General features: G+C 38.9%; 1 protein-coding gene across 1 annotated transcript in view; it reads right to left on the bottom strand.

Annotated features, from left to right (window-relative positions):
• Positions 1 to 8,777: 8,777 nt before the first annotated feature.
• The window catches only part of LOC310986468 (sodium-coupled neutral amino acid transporter 3-like), a gene marked incomplete at both ends in the record, with an annotated part of 38,444 nt that continues 28,935 nt past the window's right edge, over positions 8,778 to 18,286 (bottom strand). The window contains 6 exons of the mRNA XM_083972398.1: positions 8,778 to 8,882; positions 10,891 to 10,994; positions 11,744 to 11,888; positions 11,999 to 12,123; positions 15,929 to 16,029; positions 17,754 to 17,833. Coding sequence (XP_083828524.1) covers positions 8,778 to 8,882; positions 10,891 to 10,994; positions 11,744 to 11,888; positions 11,999 to 12,123; positions 15,929 to 16,029; positions 17,754 to 17,833 — 660 coding nt within the window. The remainder of the gene's footprint in view (positions 8,883 to 10,890; positions 10,995 to 11,743; positions 11,889 to 11,998; positions 12,124 to 15,928; positions 16,030 to 17,753; positions 17,834 to 18,286) is intronic.

Below are 18,286 nucleotides of genomic sequence, written 5' to 3'. Positions count from 1 at the left end.
ACCAATATCAAATTCTACCAGACTGAAGAGAATATGCCTTTACACTTTTGATTGTTCAAAATGCAGATACTGCACATTGCCTTAGCATTGCTCTGAGCTCTGTGAACACGCAGCATCGAGATGCAGCAGAAACTCATTACAACCAGTCAGTGACACTGACAGCAGCTGGAGGAGCGAGCAGCTGCAGTCACACCTTCCTTCCTCGCCCTTTTACTGCACCGCGGTCTGCAGCAGAGTCACAGCCCAACAGGTCTGAACACGACGAGTTCAGCTCCAGGTAAAAAACCCTCACAGGTGGAAACAAAAAAGAAAAACACTTAACACGGAAGCTGGAGGAGTTTAAATGGAAGAGTGGAAAACTTCAACTGACACAGTGAGAAAAACCTGCCTCATTTAAATTAAACTATGTCACATGATCCCAGTGTTTTTGCCGGCTGACGCTCCACACACACTCATCCTCAGCTGATCACACACACACACACAGGTTGTTGGTGTTAAACTTAAAGGTCAGAGGGATTTAACACAAAGACAATAACAACAACCTGGAAAAAAGCCTTAAATCCTCTGTGAGCAACATGAACTCTGACATTTACAGAACAACGATGTAAACTGGACTCTCTCTGCATGTTCAATACGTGGCCTCATCTGTTTATTACTAATGATGAGACCTAATCAATGATCAATACAAACCACTGAGCCTCTACTGCCCCCTAGAGGCTGGTGGTGGACAGACAGCTCTGTGCAGCTCTGGGAGATTTGCATATTATTATTTCCCTCACACTGGTTTTCTGCTGACCTTCACATCAGTTTATTCTAACAAACTATTTAAAGGTTAAGCTTGATACTATTAATATCTGTGGAAACTTTAGGATCCCTATGAGAGTTATAAATAAATATATGCAGGTTTGAACTAAGTCATAGATAGATAGATAGATAGATAGATAGATAGATAGATAGATAGATAGATAGATAGATAGATAGATAGATAGATAGATAGATAGATAGATAGATAGATAGATAGATAGATAGATAGATAGATAGATAGATAGATAGATAGATAGATAGATATAAGCCGGTGCATATTCTCATTTGTCCAGGTCATAGTATTTCAAAGGAGGTTAAATGGAAAGCAACTGGACTTAGTTATTTGTCTAGGAAGACGTTTCACCTCTCATCCAAGAGGCTTCATCAGTTCATGTAGCAGCTGACCAGGCTGGGACTGGTCCAACTATCTGGTGTGGAGACTCACTATTTAACCTCTTGTGTGGGCGTTTCACAAGGGTGATGATGTCACTGGTTCCCTTTTGTGCTCCAAGTGCCAACGACAGTCGTTGGAGTGACGGTCGTTGGTGCGAAGTTGGTTTCGACTTCGTTAGTGCCCTATTGTGTTCTAACAACAGTCGTCCCAGCCTGGTCAGATGCTACATGAACTGATGAAGCCTCTTGGATGAGAGGTGAAACGTCTTCCTAGACAAATAACTAGTCCGCAGTTGCTTTCGATTTAACCTCCTTTGAAATAGATAGATATACTTTATTGATCCCAATCAGCAGCAGCATTACACAAACACACAGACACACAGTGATGATAACAACATATAGTATAAGAATATAAAGAATAAGAATATAAACTATACATAATAAAATAGTAAAATATAAAGAACAAACTATACTATAGCAATAGCAAATAAAATAAAATGTGATGTACAAAAGTATATACAACAACAAATTGGCAGCCTTGATTTTAGTGCAAGAAGAAAATGTGCAATGTGTGTAACTGTGTGTAGAAAAGTAAGGTGCGTAGTGACGGTAAGTTACGACCAGAGTTTTTCAGCTGTTATTATACAGTGTGATGGCATGTGGCAGGAAAGATTTCCTGCATCTGTCCCTTCGACAGCGGAGCTGAAGCAGCCTGTGCGAGAAGCTGCTCCGCTGTCTGACCACTGTGTGATGGAGAGGGTGCTGGTCATAATAGAAATACTGTGGAAAAACCTTTACAGAAATCAAAGACAAAATAAAATTCTTTCTAAAACTCTGAACCACTGTCACATCAAAACATGTTTCTATTCTGAATTTATTTTATTTTGGATCCAAAATATGAAAAGAACATTTGTGTTGGATGTAAACCTCCAGCTGTGGCTTCACTTTATTTCAACAGCTGCTGGTTTCTGGAAGTAACCGAGGCCACAGAACATAAAGATTTAAATACGTCAACTGAGTGAAGTCAGACGTTAACATCAGGTCCAATATAAATCTGGAAGATTAATAACTACTGTACTTTAAAATAAGAGTCAGTAAAAAGCTGACAGGATGCAGCTGCAGACTCAGTCCACAGCTCGACGGCGCCACCTGCTGGACTGAGGTGGACAAGAGAACAACAACATGTTGTTGTCCAACAGAGACAATAAACTGTTTAATTCATGTGAAATATAATTTTATCCATCTGTGAAACTTTAAGGTTTAAACAAACCTTTGACATTTCTCTGTAGAACCAAAGTTGCATCATTCACAAAAGCAGGACACCTGAAGCTGGTTATTTATTTACTTTAGTTAGTTTCCTTTTCTTTCTTTTTCTTTTTCTTATGTATCTTATTTCATTTAAATTCATTAAATTAAATCTTAGGAAATATTTTAAGATCTTTGTAATAGAAACCTGGGCACTTTAATATGTTTTACCGTATTTTGTATCTGTAAATGACGTAGTTTTGCTTTTTTCACTGACACCTTTTTCAAATACGTTACACTTACAGTAACTTAGTCATTTTAAAGGGATAGTTCAACATTTTGGCAAATTGGCCCATTGCCTTAAAGGACAATTCCAGGCGAATTCAACTCGGGGGTGTATTTTCATATCATTTTAGGTCTAAAAGAATGAATCTGAAGATTTTCAGTTTAATTGCTCCTGTTTAGCGGTAGTTGCATCTGTCCCCGCATCCCCACGGCAGCAATGAATGGGAGTGGATGTAAGTTCCGCTGTTTAGGCTGTTTCCAGCCCTCAAAGCCGCAATTTTTTTCCACAGACAGCGTCAGATGGCGACTCAAACATGCACCCAGAAGTTTATTTACTTCAAGCAAGCCGACATGTTTGTAAAACTAGATCTAATTCAAAGTCTCCCGGAGTCCCGCGCGAGACCCAGTTGCAGTGCCCGGTGTATTCAGGTGCAGTGGGAAAAGCTACCGTTTGTGTCATAAACACAGGAATATCAACTCTTGACTTGCTTCAAGTAAAAAAAACTTCTCGGCGCATGTTTGAGTCTCCATCTGACGCTGTCTGTGGAAAAAAATTGCGGCTTTGAGGGATGGAAACAGCCTAAACAGCGGAACTTACATCCACTCCCATTCATTGCTGCCGTGGCGACGCAGGGACAGACGCAACTACCGCAAAACAGGAGCAATTAAACTGAAAATCTTCAGATTCCTTCTTTTAGACCTAAAATGATATGAAAATACACCCCCTAGTTGAATTCGCCTGGAATTGTCCTTTAATCTCTATAGTCTAAATGCAGAGACTGTTTTATGAAAAACTGTCCCTGAAGGCAACGTGCATCAGTGGTTTTGCATGAATTTCCCTCTAAAACAACTCGTTAACGTTACCAATTTTTGTCACGTAACGTTGTGTTATTATCTCATAGCGTGGTGAATGTGCAGCTCACAACTTGTCCACCAGAGCGTTGTGGAGTTGTTGGATTGTGTATTTGATGAGTTTGATGATGAGGGAAACCAAGAAATCCCATAATGAGCCTCTGTAGCGTAGCTCTGAGCAGCTCACAGCTCTGCTCCGCCGTTCTAAAAACAGCTTGCACCGACAATTAAAGGTAACGAACCTACTGCTATGACTATAGGGATTATGGCAATGGGCCAATTTGCCAAAATGTTGAACTATCCCTTTAAATGTGGTAATTGCGTGTCTGTTCACTGTCTATTTGTGTCATTTTCTGTATCAGGTTTTCCTCTGCATTTCAGATTGTGTCTGTTGTGTTTTACCTGTTCAGACTGCAGATGGAAACTAGCAGCTAGAGCTAAATCTGGTGCAACCAACTCCTCATTTCTTGCAAATGTTTATGTCATTGCACAACTTAGTCCCTTAATTAACTAAACTAAAACTCATCAGTGTGTTTTTATTGCTGACAAATGTTTGAGTTGTGATTGTTGTTTCTGTTTTATAATGATCAGCTGTTTTCATTCATGTAATCTAAAGATCCACTTTAACTAATGATGTTTCCAACAACACCATGTGTGTGTGTGTGTGTGTGTGTGTGTGTGTGTGTGTGTGTGTGTGTGTGTGTGTGTGTGTGTGTGTGTGTGTGTGTGTGTGTGTGTGTGTGTGTGTGTGTGTGTGTGTGTGTGACAGAGGACAACAGATGAAAGTGATGTTACCTCATTATCTTTATTGCAACATTGTTTACAGTACAATAACTGCCAGCAACATATTAAAATATATAGAGATACAAGAAAATAGACATGAATCGATCGAAGGACAAAAAGGTTTAAAAGCACTTTGAAAATGATTACATTTATATTTTTAATTGGACTAAACCTTTAATTATTTCTATTTACATTATACAAACTAGATATGCATATAGAATATAAAGGGTATACATTTATATACAGTATTTATAAACGCTGGCTGATGCTGTCAGTATATTTAATATTTAATATGTTACTCGTTACTTTAATGGTTTTAAACACAGAGAGACGACGGCCACTAACACAGGGCTCAGGAGGTAGACAGGGCCGATTCGGGTTCGATTCCCCTGCTATTCCACACTGCATGGCAAAGAGGAAACGTGCACACATACTGTAACACACTCGGCTGTGTGTGTGTAGCTATGTGTGTGTGTTTGTGTGTGTGCACGAGAGCTGAACAGCGCTGAATGCATAGACGGAGCGCTGCTGTGTGAATGGGTGAATGTGGCTTCTAGTGAGTCCGTGACAGTGAACGCATCATGTTGAGTTCAGGTTGATGTTTTTGTGCATATATATTGTGCAGGTTTTTGTGTGTGCTTGTGTGTGTGTGCAGTGTGTGTAGTGTGTGCACCTTTTTTTTTTGTATGAAACTCACTTGATGCTTTTTTTTTGCAGACATGCAGCCAGATGTTAAGAGACTAGAGAGAGAAACAGGAACACTGTAAAAACTCAAAATCTTACCAAGAATATTTGTCTTATTTCTAGTCAAAATGTCATTTCTAGTCAAAACAAATCTCATTATACTTAAAATAAGACTCATCACATTAAAAAGCAGCTTGTTTTTAGACACTTTTTACTTTTTTCAAGCAGATTTTCACTTGAAATAAGTAGAAAAATCTGATAGTTTTTCTTTCTCATTACAAGCACAAAAAACTTCCTTTCACTGGCAGATTTTTTTTTACTAATTTCAAGTGAAAATTAGTTTGAAACAAGTGAAAATGATCTAAAAACAAGTTAATTTTTAGGTGATGAGTCTTATTTTAAGTGGAAAGAGTTTAGTTTTGACTAAAACTGAGACATTTTGACAAGAAATAAGACAAATATTCTTGGAAAGACTTTGAGTTTTTGCAGTGAAGTCGGGGACAGATTAAACCGACAGCAGCAGACACAGAGCGGAGCAGCTCCAGTTTGTTCCTTCTGCATAAAGAAACGACCACCAACACCACACTACTGGATCAAAACTGGATCAAACTGGATCAAAGCGACCCCATTAATGGACATTTAGAGGTTTGTTGTGTGACGGACTGAGAGGACAAACACTCAGCTACAGCGTCTCACTGTGTCTGCTGTTATATTAGATAAGATATAAAAACAGTGAGTACAGCAGCTCCCAGTTAGTTATAAACGACTCTATCACTGATGATGATGGTGATGATGAAGAAACACCACTGACTAGAACAGACAGGTGTCATTATAATAAAAAAAACAAAAAAACATAAAAAACGAACAATCATCGAGAGGTTTTGCATCTTAATATTTCATCACTGGATCAGATTCAACTGATACACTTAATAATGAATAAACCATAGACATGCACTGCAAAAACTCAACATCCTACCAAGAATATTTGTCTTATTTCTAGTCAAAATGTCATTTCTAGTCAAAATAAATCTAATTCTACTTAAAATAAGACTCATCACATTAGAAAGCAGCTTGTTTTTAGACACTTTTTACTTTTTTCAAGCAAATTTTCCACTTTAAATAAGTAGAAAAATCTGATAGTGGAGCAAGTTTTTCTTTCTTGTTACGAGCACAAAAAAACTTGCTTCCACTGGCAGATTTTTCTACTTATTTGAAGTGGAAAATTTGCTTGAAAAAAGTGAAAATGATCTAAAAACAAGTTAATGTTTAGGTGATGAGTCTTATTTTATGTGGACATAGATTAGTTTTGACTAAAATTGAGTCATTTTGACAAGAAATAAGACAAATATTCTTGGAAAGATTTTGAGTTTTTGCAGTGTGAAGTTCAAAACAAACAACAGTTAATAATTATATATCATCAATGGCAGGAGGAGACTTAGGAGTATTGATTGATTGGTTGATTGATACTTCTGATCAGTTTAAGGTTCAATAACAACACGAGAGGCTCAGAGCTACGATCAATCAAACACCGAGGAGCCACGGAGAAATTCTTCTGTTTTAATGTTTAACAACGACGACGGCACGGAAAAAACACTTTAAACAGAAAACCTCCAGGAGAACGAGCAGCTACAGAGGAGGAGGAGGAGGAGGAGGAGGAGGAGGAAGAAGAGGAGGAGAGGAAGAGGAGGAGGAGGGAGGAGGAAGGAGGAGAGGAGAGAAAAGGAGGAAGAGGATGGGTGAGGAAGAGAAGAGGAGAGGAGAGGAGAGGAGAGGAGAGGAGAGGAGAGGAGGAGGAGGGAGGAAGAGGAGGAAGAGGAGGATGAAGGCTCACAGTAACGACTCAGTTCAAGTAAAGGTTGTAGTTGTAGATAGAAGAACATCCACGTCACCACCGACACATCTCTAATTTATTGATCATCTACATTAATCGATCAGTTTTTAGTCTTTAAATGTGAGAATCTCTTTTAGCTATTATTATATAATAATAATAATAATAATAGTAATAATGATGATAATAATAGCGATGATGTAATCAGTAACCGGCTGCAGCAGCTACAGGAGAAGAACCAGTTGTGCTTCTTGTTCCAAAGGAAAGTGCTATTGCTAACCACCATGACAACACACACACACCCTGTTGTTGTTGTTTTGGTTCTGTCTCTGAAACAACGTCAGATCTTCCTCCAGGTGGGCGATGATGAAGAGGAGGAGGAGGAGGAGGAGGAGGAGGAGGAGGAGGAGGAGGAGGAGGAGGAGGAGGAGGAGGGAACCAGGTCACTCAGTAAAAACAAACATCTGGAAACATCTGTGCTTCTGTTTTTCTCAGTTACTCAAATAAAGGGATAGTTCAACACCACGTTCACCATAATCCCTATTAGAGCTGCAACTAACCATTATTTTCATCTGTCCATTATTTTAAAGGATTAATCGATTAGTTGTTTGGTCAATAAAATGTTAAAAAATGTTTAAAAAAAAACATCAATCAGTGTTTCTCAAATTTGTTTTGTCCACAAACCAAAGAGAGACTCAGTTTATTGTCATAAAGGAACAAAGAAACCAGAAATATTATATATAATATAATTTGACATAATTTGATTGAAATGCTGTTTTTGGGTGGAAGAGGAACTTCTATCTGTGGAATGTTGCACTCGTATGTGTCAGCTGATCTCTTGTTTTACAACAGTCTGTTGACTGGAAGTGTAAAAATACATGTAATGACCAGCTATCGTCCAAAAGCCATGCCGTTAACATTAAAAACACACTCTTTTTTGTAGTAAAATAAGAGGAAAAGGTAAAAAAAAAAAAAAAAAAAAAAGAATTCCCAATAATTAAAATGGAAAAAACTGAAATTGAGAAAAAATAAAACTTTAAAACGTTTAATTAATTGGTTGCAATTGCAGTGTGAAGAGGACTTCTTTCAAACAATTTAGTAAAAATGCTCCAGAATAAGATCTCCAACCCTCTGACCTCTAAAGGTAACAAACCTACTGCTATGACTTTAGGGATTATGGCGATAGGAGAATATGCCCAAAATGTTGAACTATCCCTTTAATCACGATACTAATAATAATCATTATAATAACATACAGGGCTCCAGACAACTGCCACTACATGGGGACATTTTGCCCCTAAAATTTGAGAATCTTTATCTACTTCCTCATGTGCAACCAGGTCATTCGTCGTTTTTCTTTTTGTTTTTTTTAACACTGGTTAAATGTAGAAGCAGCAACTCAAAGAATCTGGACTCGGTCTCTATCATCACAGGCGTCAGACCGACGTGTGTGAGGATCATTAATGAGAAGTAAGTAAGTTGATTTACAGAGTGTGCCCCTAAATTTTCTGTTTGTGCTCAGACTGATCTGAGGACAGGTGAGGACAGGTGAGGAGGACAGGTGTATAAAGACAAGTGCTGCTCTTCATCTCCGTCCACAAGGCACAGCCTCCATCTTCATCTTCGTCTTCGTCTTAATCTTCGTCTTCATACACCGGAGCTCAGTGAGTTCCCTCTACTGGCAGGAAGTAGGCTACAGTATGATGATGTCATGTGTCATGTGACCAGAGGGGGGAGGAGGGGGGGACTCTGCTCTCTGGTTGGACACGATGGGACGTCGTCAACATGAAAACATGAAAAACCAAAAAACAACGACACAGACTCTAAGTAACAATATAAAACCTGAAGAAGGAGAGGAAAGAGGAGGAAGAGGAGGAGGAGGAAGAGGAAAAGGAGGCGGGGCTTAGTGACCGCTGCTGGCTTTACTGGTGCCTGACGTCCAATCAATGATGATAAAGCTCAGACTCATTATCATAAACAGGAAGCCGATCCCAGCGAAGCAGGCGGCCTGAGAGAGAAGAGCAACAGACATCCAACATTAGCTCATTTATCAGGTTTATATTGATCATCAATACTGTAATGAACCATATTAAAGGAATACGCCAACTTTTTTTTTTCATTTCTTGCATCACTCCTGAGTCCATGACCAGCAGATAGACACCATCCTTTTGACTGTGCGTGCAGTAACAAGGGAGATAGAGCCGTATCGCCGTAATTAGCTTAGCTCAAACACTGGAAGTGTATGGGTAGTGTTAGCCTGCCTCCACCTAAAGGCGCTAATTAGCTTAGCTCAAACGCTGGAGGTGTATAGGTACTGTTAGCCTGCCTCCACCTAAAGGCGCTAATTAGCTTAGCTCAAACACTGGAAGTGTATGGGTAGTGTTAGCCTGCCTCCACCTAAAGGCGCTAATTAGCTTAGCTCAAACACTGGAAGTGTATAGGTAGTGTTAGCCTGCCTCCACCTAAAGTCATCAGAGAAACTCTTCAGCAACTCTAAACGGAAACCGGCGGGCCGATCTCCGTCTCAGAGCTGACAAAACTCTCCGGTAAGGCATCTTGAGCCGTCAAATGCCGCTAACGGGACGAGATCGGTCAAAACGGAGGGTTCAAGCAAAGACGGTTTATTTTGGTTCAAGCTAGCTACATCGAGGGTAGGTTAGCTTCCTATTTCAAAGTAAAAGCACAAATTCTATCGTCATGGTTTTCTGTATGTAAAGGGCAACGGGTGTTTTATTTTGTTAAAGTAACCGGAAGTGCGTTGGTCACAACGGCTAGCTTGAGTAGCGCTGAATTCGTCCCAACAAAATTGTAAACAGCTGGTATTTAGACAAATTAACGACACACTGCTGATCTAAACGGCTACTTTCTCTCCTAAACATGTTTGAAATGTCGATTAAGTGATATATTTACAGAGTTTATAGCTAAAATGAAATCAGCTTCTGACTGCTGGTTTCGGCTCGGGTAGGAAGCAGGCTAACACTACCCATACACTTCCAGCGTTTGAGCTAAGCTAATTAGCGACTTTAGGTGGAGGCAGGCTAACACTACCTATACACTTCCGGTGTTTGAGCTAAGCTAATTAGCGACTTTAGGTGGAGGCAGGCTAACACTACCCATACACTTCCAGCGTTTGAGCTAAGCTAATTAGCGACTTTAGGTGGAGGCAGGCTAACACTACCCATACACTTCCAGCGTTTGAGCTAAGCTAATTAGCGACTTTAGGTGGAGGCAGGCTAACACTACCCATACACTTCCAGCGTTTGAGCTAAGCTAATTAGCGACTTTAGGTGGAGGCAGGCTAACACTACCTATACACTTCCAGTGTTTGAGCTAAGCTAATTACGGCGATACGGCTCTATCTCCCTTGTTACTGCACGCACAGTCGAAAGGATGGTGTCTATCTGCTGGTCATGGACTCGGGAGTGAGGCAAGACACGACTAAAAATGTTGGCGTATCCCTTTAAATATACAAATCTGATATTTTACATGTGAGTAACTCCAGTCTCCTGTTCCTCAAACACGTCTCTTCCTTATATAATGTTGATATAATCTTTGTGTTTTGTTCCTCTTTTAGATTTGAGTTATTTTTAAAATCTCATCAACATCCGGTTGAAATGTCTAAACTACAACTAAGACTAAATAAAAACTAAACTAAAACTGATTCATCACTTGTTGAACTCACTAAAACTAAACTGAAAAAAAAAAAAGAAAACTGAAAAACTAAATAAAAATAAAAACCCATGAACATTTTAAAACTATAATAACCTTGATGCACTGAAAATATCTGTCAATTATTAGTTAATAATTTTCTAATGACTGTTGGTCATGTGACCAATACTACAGTATAGTTTTGGCCACAGTGTCTTAAACGTCACTGCACATTGAAGCCACATTTTAACTAAGATAAAATAAAATAAAACTTAAACTAAACACAATTCTACTAAAGTGAATATATTATTATATTGACTTTGTTAACTTAAATTCTCATGTTGCTGTCGTCGTGTGGTTCTTCTCACCATGATCTTGGGCGCCGAGCGAAGCGGCTCGTCCTCTTTGGGAACGATACGGATGTAGAAAACAGCCGGAAAGATGAAGATGAGACAAGGAGCAGACGTGGCACCTGGAAAATACACAAACACAGTCATATAAATATAAAAATATAAATAGGCCTACATGACGTCATAAATCCGTCATATTTAGTTTTTTTCCACCACAAGAAATGAAAATGATTAATTGAGACTTTTGAACTTCATGTTTGACTCAGTTAAAGTAAAACCACACCGCTCAAGAATTAGATCTCACTCCTGATGTGTAATTACTAATCATTATTTTATATAATAATGTGACATATTAGGAGTTAAAATGCAGAACAACAGGACCAACTCTGTGTAAACTCTGTTACACTGCAAAAACTCAAATATTTTACCAAGAATATTTGTCTTATTTCTAGTCAAAATGTCTAATTTCTAGTCAAAACTAACCTCATTCTACTTAAAATAAGACTCATCACATTAAAAAGCAGCTTGTTTTTAGACACTTTTTACTTCTTTCAAGCAGATTTTCACTTGAAATAAGTAGAAAAATCTGATAGTGGAGCAAGTTTTTCTTTCTTATTACAAGCACATAAAACTTGCTTTCACTGGCAGATTTTTCTACTTATTTCAAGTGAAAATTTGTTTGAAACAAATGAAAATTATCAAAATACAAGTTGATTTTTAGGTGATGAGTCTTATTTTAAGTGGAAAGAGATTAGTTTTGACAAGAAATTTGACATTTTGACAAGAAATAAGACAATATTCTTGGAAAGATGTAGAGTTTTTGCAGTGTATACGTATGTTCGCTGATCTGTCATAACGAGCTTGAACGCACCAATGACCCCGAAGATGCCCAGGATGTTGGGGGCGAAGATGACGAGCAGGTTGATGAAGGTGAGCAGCACGATGGCGATGGCGATGTGGCGAGGCCAGTTGAAGGTTTTGTTGGGAAACCACATCTGTTGGATCGCTCTGCGCACCTGTTCAACACAACAACAACAACAACAACAACACAACAACAGTTTAATAACAGTTAAATTGATAAAACAGTGCGTGACCTTTGACCTCGGGTGTCGGGGCGGTGACTCACGGGGAAGAGCACGATGGGCACGGTGAGCGTGACGGCCGTCAGCACGGCCACGCGCACACACAGGATGAGTGTGTCGTAGGGATCAACACGACTGTAGGTGTGAAGAAGCTCCGCCTCCACTTCACCTGCACAGTGGAGACACCAGGTGAAGAACCATCATCAGCTGCTCTACAACATACTGATTATTTTTTCTTTTTTTAGAGTATTTTATTTTCAGCATTTTTCAAGATATGCATGAAAACACAAACGCAGAACTCCAAACCCCTCCCCAACCCACCCACCAACAAACTGAGAGAGAGAGTTAGAGAGAGAAAAATAAATAAATAAATAAAAAAGAGAAATAATGACAGGAAAAAAAAGGAAAAAGTGGAGAGGCAAGGTAGACAAAAGCTTGTAAATCTACAACCCGTCCATCATAGAGGCTGACCATGTGTCCATATACGCCAGATAAGGTTGCCACATCTCTGTAAAAGTATTATAGTCTAAACATACTGATTATTGATAATAACACATAGTAATGATTCGTTTAATTCATGAATATCAGCATTATGCTGCTACATGGAGGTTAAAGGACGATTCCAGGTAAAAATCAACCTGGGCTCTAGTTTCTAATATTTCAGCTCTAACTGTTCGTTCACAATAAAAGCTTCCAAAGAGGCAAAATATTTTTAGCCATTTTGGTCACTCTTCACGTGACTGACGTCAAAGTTCGATCACCCTGGTCATTTAAGCCGAAGGACGTCTCTATTCTGACTGCTTGCTGCCGAACCGTTAATTACCATGAAGTTAACCGAGACTCAACTTCTCGTCTGGTGACGCTTTGGAAGCTTTGGAAGAGCGGCTGTAAGAGCCATTTTGTGTTTTATTTTGGCAGGTTTGGATTTGGTAACTTCCGCTGACGCAGGAAGTGACGTCAGGCACTACGGGTCACGAGGGTTTTATTTTGATTGAGATGAACAAGGGACAGGTGTTGCTGATGGGGAATAACACAGTTCTTTGACTGTGACATGCTGTGCCGTGCATGAAAGCGAGATGTTTAGTTTGAATTGTGTATAAGAACAAAATAAATCCTTTTGTGGTTAACAGTGAAACTTCGTTTGGACAATGGTTTCATCGCACCCATGCACGCGTCAGTTTATAAGCTCTGTCAGCAACGGCGGTGAGAGGAAGAGAAAGGCCACTACAGCAGCTGACAGCAGGTGATGCTTTGGTCACTCAGGTCGCCGGCTCTCATTGAAAATGAATGAACTTCTGGTGTTTTTGAAGCTTTAGAAGCTTTTGGTGTGAACATACAGAAACAGAAAATGAATCTTCAGCTTTTCTTTCTACTGTCTCTTGTTCTGCAGTAGTTCTGTCTGTCCCTGCATCGCTACAGCAGCGTAGAGTGGGAGCAGACGGATCTCAGGCTGTTTACATCCCATAAAACAGACAACGTCAGATGTCTTCAAACACACGCTGAGGGGTTTGTTCACTTCAAGACAGACGACATGTTCAAGTTGAGGGCTATAACTATGTTTACAGGACTGAAGCTCCCGTTTGTTTTTTCCAATTCCAGCTCCGTTTACAAACATGTCGTCTTTCTTGAAGCGAACAAACCCCTCGGTTTATGTTTGAAGACATCTGACGTTATCTGTTTTATGGGATGTAAACAGCCTAAACAGCCTCAGATCTGTCTGCTCTCATTCTATGCTGCTGCGGTGATGCAGGGACAGACACAACTACAGTAGAAAGAAAATCTACACATTCATTCTGTTAGAGCTGAAATAGTAGAAACTAGATCCCCAGGTTGAATTTGACTGGAATTGTCCTTTAATTATGAAACCTTTTTAAATAATAACGGTGCTGTTCTACAGTTTGACCACTAGAGGGCAGAGGAGCTTCATGATGCTTCTGACTCTGAGGTGATGGTCACATGACCACATGGTCACATGGTCACACCATGTCTGGCAATACAAACCTGCTCTGGTTGTGTTTCATTCTACACTATGAGACTGATAATGAAATAAAATAAGAAATACAACTGTATGAATCTAATAAAGAGCAACAGGAGGCTTAGATAGATAGATAGATAGATAGATAGATAGATAGATAGATAGATAGATAGATAGATAGATAGATAGATAGATAGATAGATAGAACGATAGATAGAACGATAGATAGAACGATAGATAGATAGATAGATAGATAGATAGATAGATAGATAGATAGATAGATAGATAGATAGATAGATAGATAGATAGATAGATAGATAGATAGATAGATAGATAGATAGATAGATAGATAGATAGATAGATAGGTAGATAGATAGATAGATAGAACGATAGATAGAACAATAGATAGATAGATAGATAGATAGACAGATAGATAGATAGAACGATAGAACGATAGATAGATAGAACGATAGAACGATAGAACGATAGATAGATAGATAGATAGATAGATAGATAGATAGATAGATAGATAGATAGAACGATAGATAGATAGATAGATAGATAGATAGAACGATAGATAGATAGATAGATAGATAGATAGATAGATAGATAGATAGATAGATAGAACGATAGATAGAACGATAGATAGATAGATAGATAGATAGATAGATAGATAGATAGATAGATAGATAGATAGATAGATAGATAGATAGATAGATAGATAGAACGATAGATAGAACGATAGAACGATAGATAGAACGATAGATAGAACGATAGATAGATAGATAGATAGATAGATAGAACGATAGATAGAACGATAGATAGATAGATAGATAGAACGATAGATAGAACGATAGAACGATAGATAGAATGATAGATAGATAGATAGATAGATAGATAGATAGATAGATAGAACGATAGATAGACAGATAGATAGATAGATAGATAGATAGATAGATAGATAGATAGATAGATAGATAGATAGATAGATAGATAGATAGATAGATAGATAGATAGATAGAACGATAGATAGATAGATAGAACGATAGATAGATAGAACGATAGATAGATAGAACGATAGATAGAACGATAGATAGATAGATAGATAGATAGATAGATAGATAGATAGATAGATAGATAGATAGAGTAATAGAGTGATAGAGTGATAGATAGATAGATAGATAGATAGATAGATAGATAGATAGATAGATAGATAGATAGATAGATAGATAGATAGAACGATAGATAGAACAATAGATAGATAGATAGATAGATAGACAGATAGATAGATAGAACGATAGATAGATAGAACGATAGAACGATAGAACGATAGATAGATAGATAGATAGATAGATAGATAGATAGATAGATAGATAGATAGATAGATAGATAGATAGATAGAACGATAGATAGAACGATAGATAGATAGATAGATAGATAGATAGATAGATAGATAGATAGAACGATAGATAGAACGATAGATAGAACGATAGAACGATAGATAGAACGATAGATAGAACGATAGATAGAACGATAGATAGATAGATAGATAGATAGATAGATAGATAGATAGATAGATAGATAGATAGAACGATAGATAGAACGATAGATAGATAGATAGAACGATAGATAGAACGATAGAACGATAGATAGAACGATAGATAGATAGATAGATAGATAGATAGAACGATAGATAGACAGATAGATAGATAGATAGATAGAACGATAGATAGATAGATAGATAGATAGATAGATAGATAGATAGATAGATAGATAGAACGATAGATAGATAGATAGATAGATAGATAGATAGATAGATAGAACGATAGATAGATAGAACGATAGATAGAACGATAGATAGATAGATAGATAGATAGATAGATAGATAGATAGATAGATAGATAGATAGATAGATAGATAGATAGATAGATAGATAGAGTGATAGATAGATAGAGTGATAGATAGATAGATAGATAGATAGATAGATAGATGATCTCACCGTAGAAGGTCAGGTATCCAAACAGAGCAGCCAGGAAGTACATGACGTACATGACGGTGATGGAGATGTTGGCCACGTGCTGCATCTTCTTCTTGGACGGACTGAAAACACAACATGTTACCATGTGATGTCACAACCACACACACAACCACACACACAACCACACACACAACCACACACACAACCACACACACACATATAACAGAACACATCTTGGAGCCCAGTTACCGTAGTTACAGTAAATTACTGATACAGCATCAACACTCAGCAGCGAGGTGACAGACCGACACATGCAGCAGCAGCAGCCGATACAGGTCACACACAGTGGAGCAGTCGGTGCATGTGCAGGATGTGACGAGCCGAGCACAAAGCACGCGCACGCACACACACACACACACGCACAACCACACACACACACACACAGACACACACACACGCACAACCACACACACACTATGGCAAGCGGATTTAACATTTAAAAGCTAAGTTTGACTCTCCAGAATTAACATTGTAGATATCAACAACGTCTTTCTGACTGGTCCTAACTACATTTTGAATAGTTGGATTTTTCATTCAAGATATCTGTAATTCAGTTTTGCCGTGTCAAAAAGAACATTTCAGATCCACAACTACGTTCTTCCTAGGACAAATGACGTCACTGTAACCATTCATGTGTATGGGGTTTGTCATTACAGATCTCTACAATTCAGTTGCAGATATCCACTATGTGAATTACAGATATCTACAACGTCATTTCACCTAGTCAAAACTTAATTACAGATATCTGAACAGGGACATGTAGATATCTTTAATTGAGGTGAATTAAAGATATCTAGAACTGGAATTATGACTAGTCAGAATCAAATTGTAGATATCTCAAACTGGAATTAGTACTAGTCGTAGTTCAGTTACAGATATCTGTAATTCACATAGTGGATATCTGCAACTGAATTGTAGATATCTGTAATGACAAACCCCATACACATGAATGGTTACAGTGACGTCATTTGTCCTATAGGAAGAACATAGTTGCGGAGATCGGAAATGTTCTTTTTGACAAGAGGTAAAACTGAATTACAGATATCTGCAACACATATCCAGTCTGGCTTTTAAAGGGATAGTTCACTCAAAATTGAAATTTCCCTCATTATCTCCTCCCCCTCATGTGGACTAAGGGCTGGGAGAAGTTTCAGAGTCCTCCGTGGCTTCTCTGAGTTACAGGGGGTCTCGGCGTAGCAGTGCATGTCCATATGACGGTTGCAAATGGATACCAACTGTCTTCGAAAAACAAAAAGACACACCAAAAAACATCCAAATACCTCCATGCTGCTCGTATGTAATGTCCCTCTGGTATTGAAGCCCCGAAATGCGAAATTGTCCCGAAAGAAATTAAATAAGTCTATATTTCAAGCTTGTTTGTAGCGGAAGCTTCTCTTCCTGGTCCGTCCAAATTTGATGAACCGGGAAGAGGAGCTTCCGCTACAAAACAAGCTGGAAATATAGACTTTTCTGGACAATTTCCCATTTCGGGGCTTCAATACAAGACAGACATTACATACGAGCAGCATGGAGGTATTTGGATGTTTTTTGGTGTGTCTTTTTGTTACGAAGACAGTTGGTATCCATTTGCAACCGTTATATGGACATGCACTGCTACGCCGAGACCCCCTGTAACTCAGAGAAGCCACGGAGGACTCTGAAACTTCTCCCAGCCCTTAGGAAATTTCAATTTTGGGTGAACTATCCCTTTAAATGTTAAAATGGCTTGCCATACACACACACAGACACAGACACACACACACTCTCGTCCGGCAGGTGAACATACTTGCGCAGCTCAGTGTAGATGGGCAGAACCTCGGGGTGGCACACAAAGGCGAAGGCCAGGATGGGGATGGTGTAGGCCGTCTGAAAATCAATCCCAACAGGTCACCATGGATACACAAGCGCCATCCCAGACGCCCCAGCACCAACCAACCAACCAACTACTCAACCAAACAACCTACACAACCTACACAACCTACACACACACAGACACACACACACACAGCAGCTAACTGTTGGCCTGAGTGCAGCTGGCAGCCGAGTCAGAGACACTCACATGTTTAATAAAGGTTGTTAATAAAGACTGGACTGTGTGTGTTCACTGTAATGTCACACACACACACACACACACACACACACACACACACACACACACACACACACACACACACACACTGATTTACAGCCTCTGTCCCACTGTGAGGCTTCGGACTGAGGATAAAGGCACTTAGAGAAATGTCAGGTCTTTCCCACTTCACTCTTTTACCCACAGAGGTCAAACTCACTCAGGGTTCCCACTCTCTGCTCTGATTCACT

The sequence above is a fragment of the Trachurus trachurus genome (genome assembly GCF_905171665.1).
Source record: "Trachurus trachurus genome assembly, chromosome: 5".
NCBI classification, from domain to species: domain Eukaryota; kingdom Metazoa; phylum Chordata; class Actinopteri; order Carangiformes; family Carangidae; genus Trachurus; species Trachurus trachurus.
This window is presented reverse-complemented; position numbering and strand designations above follow the sequence as displayed.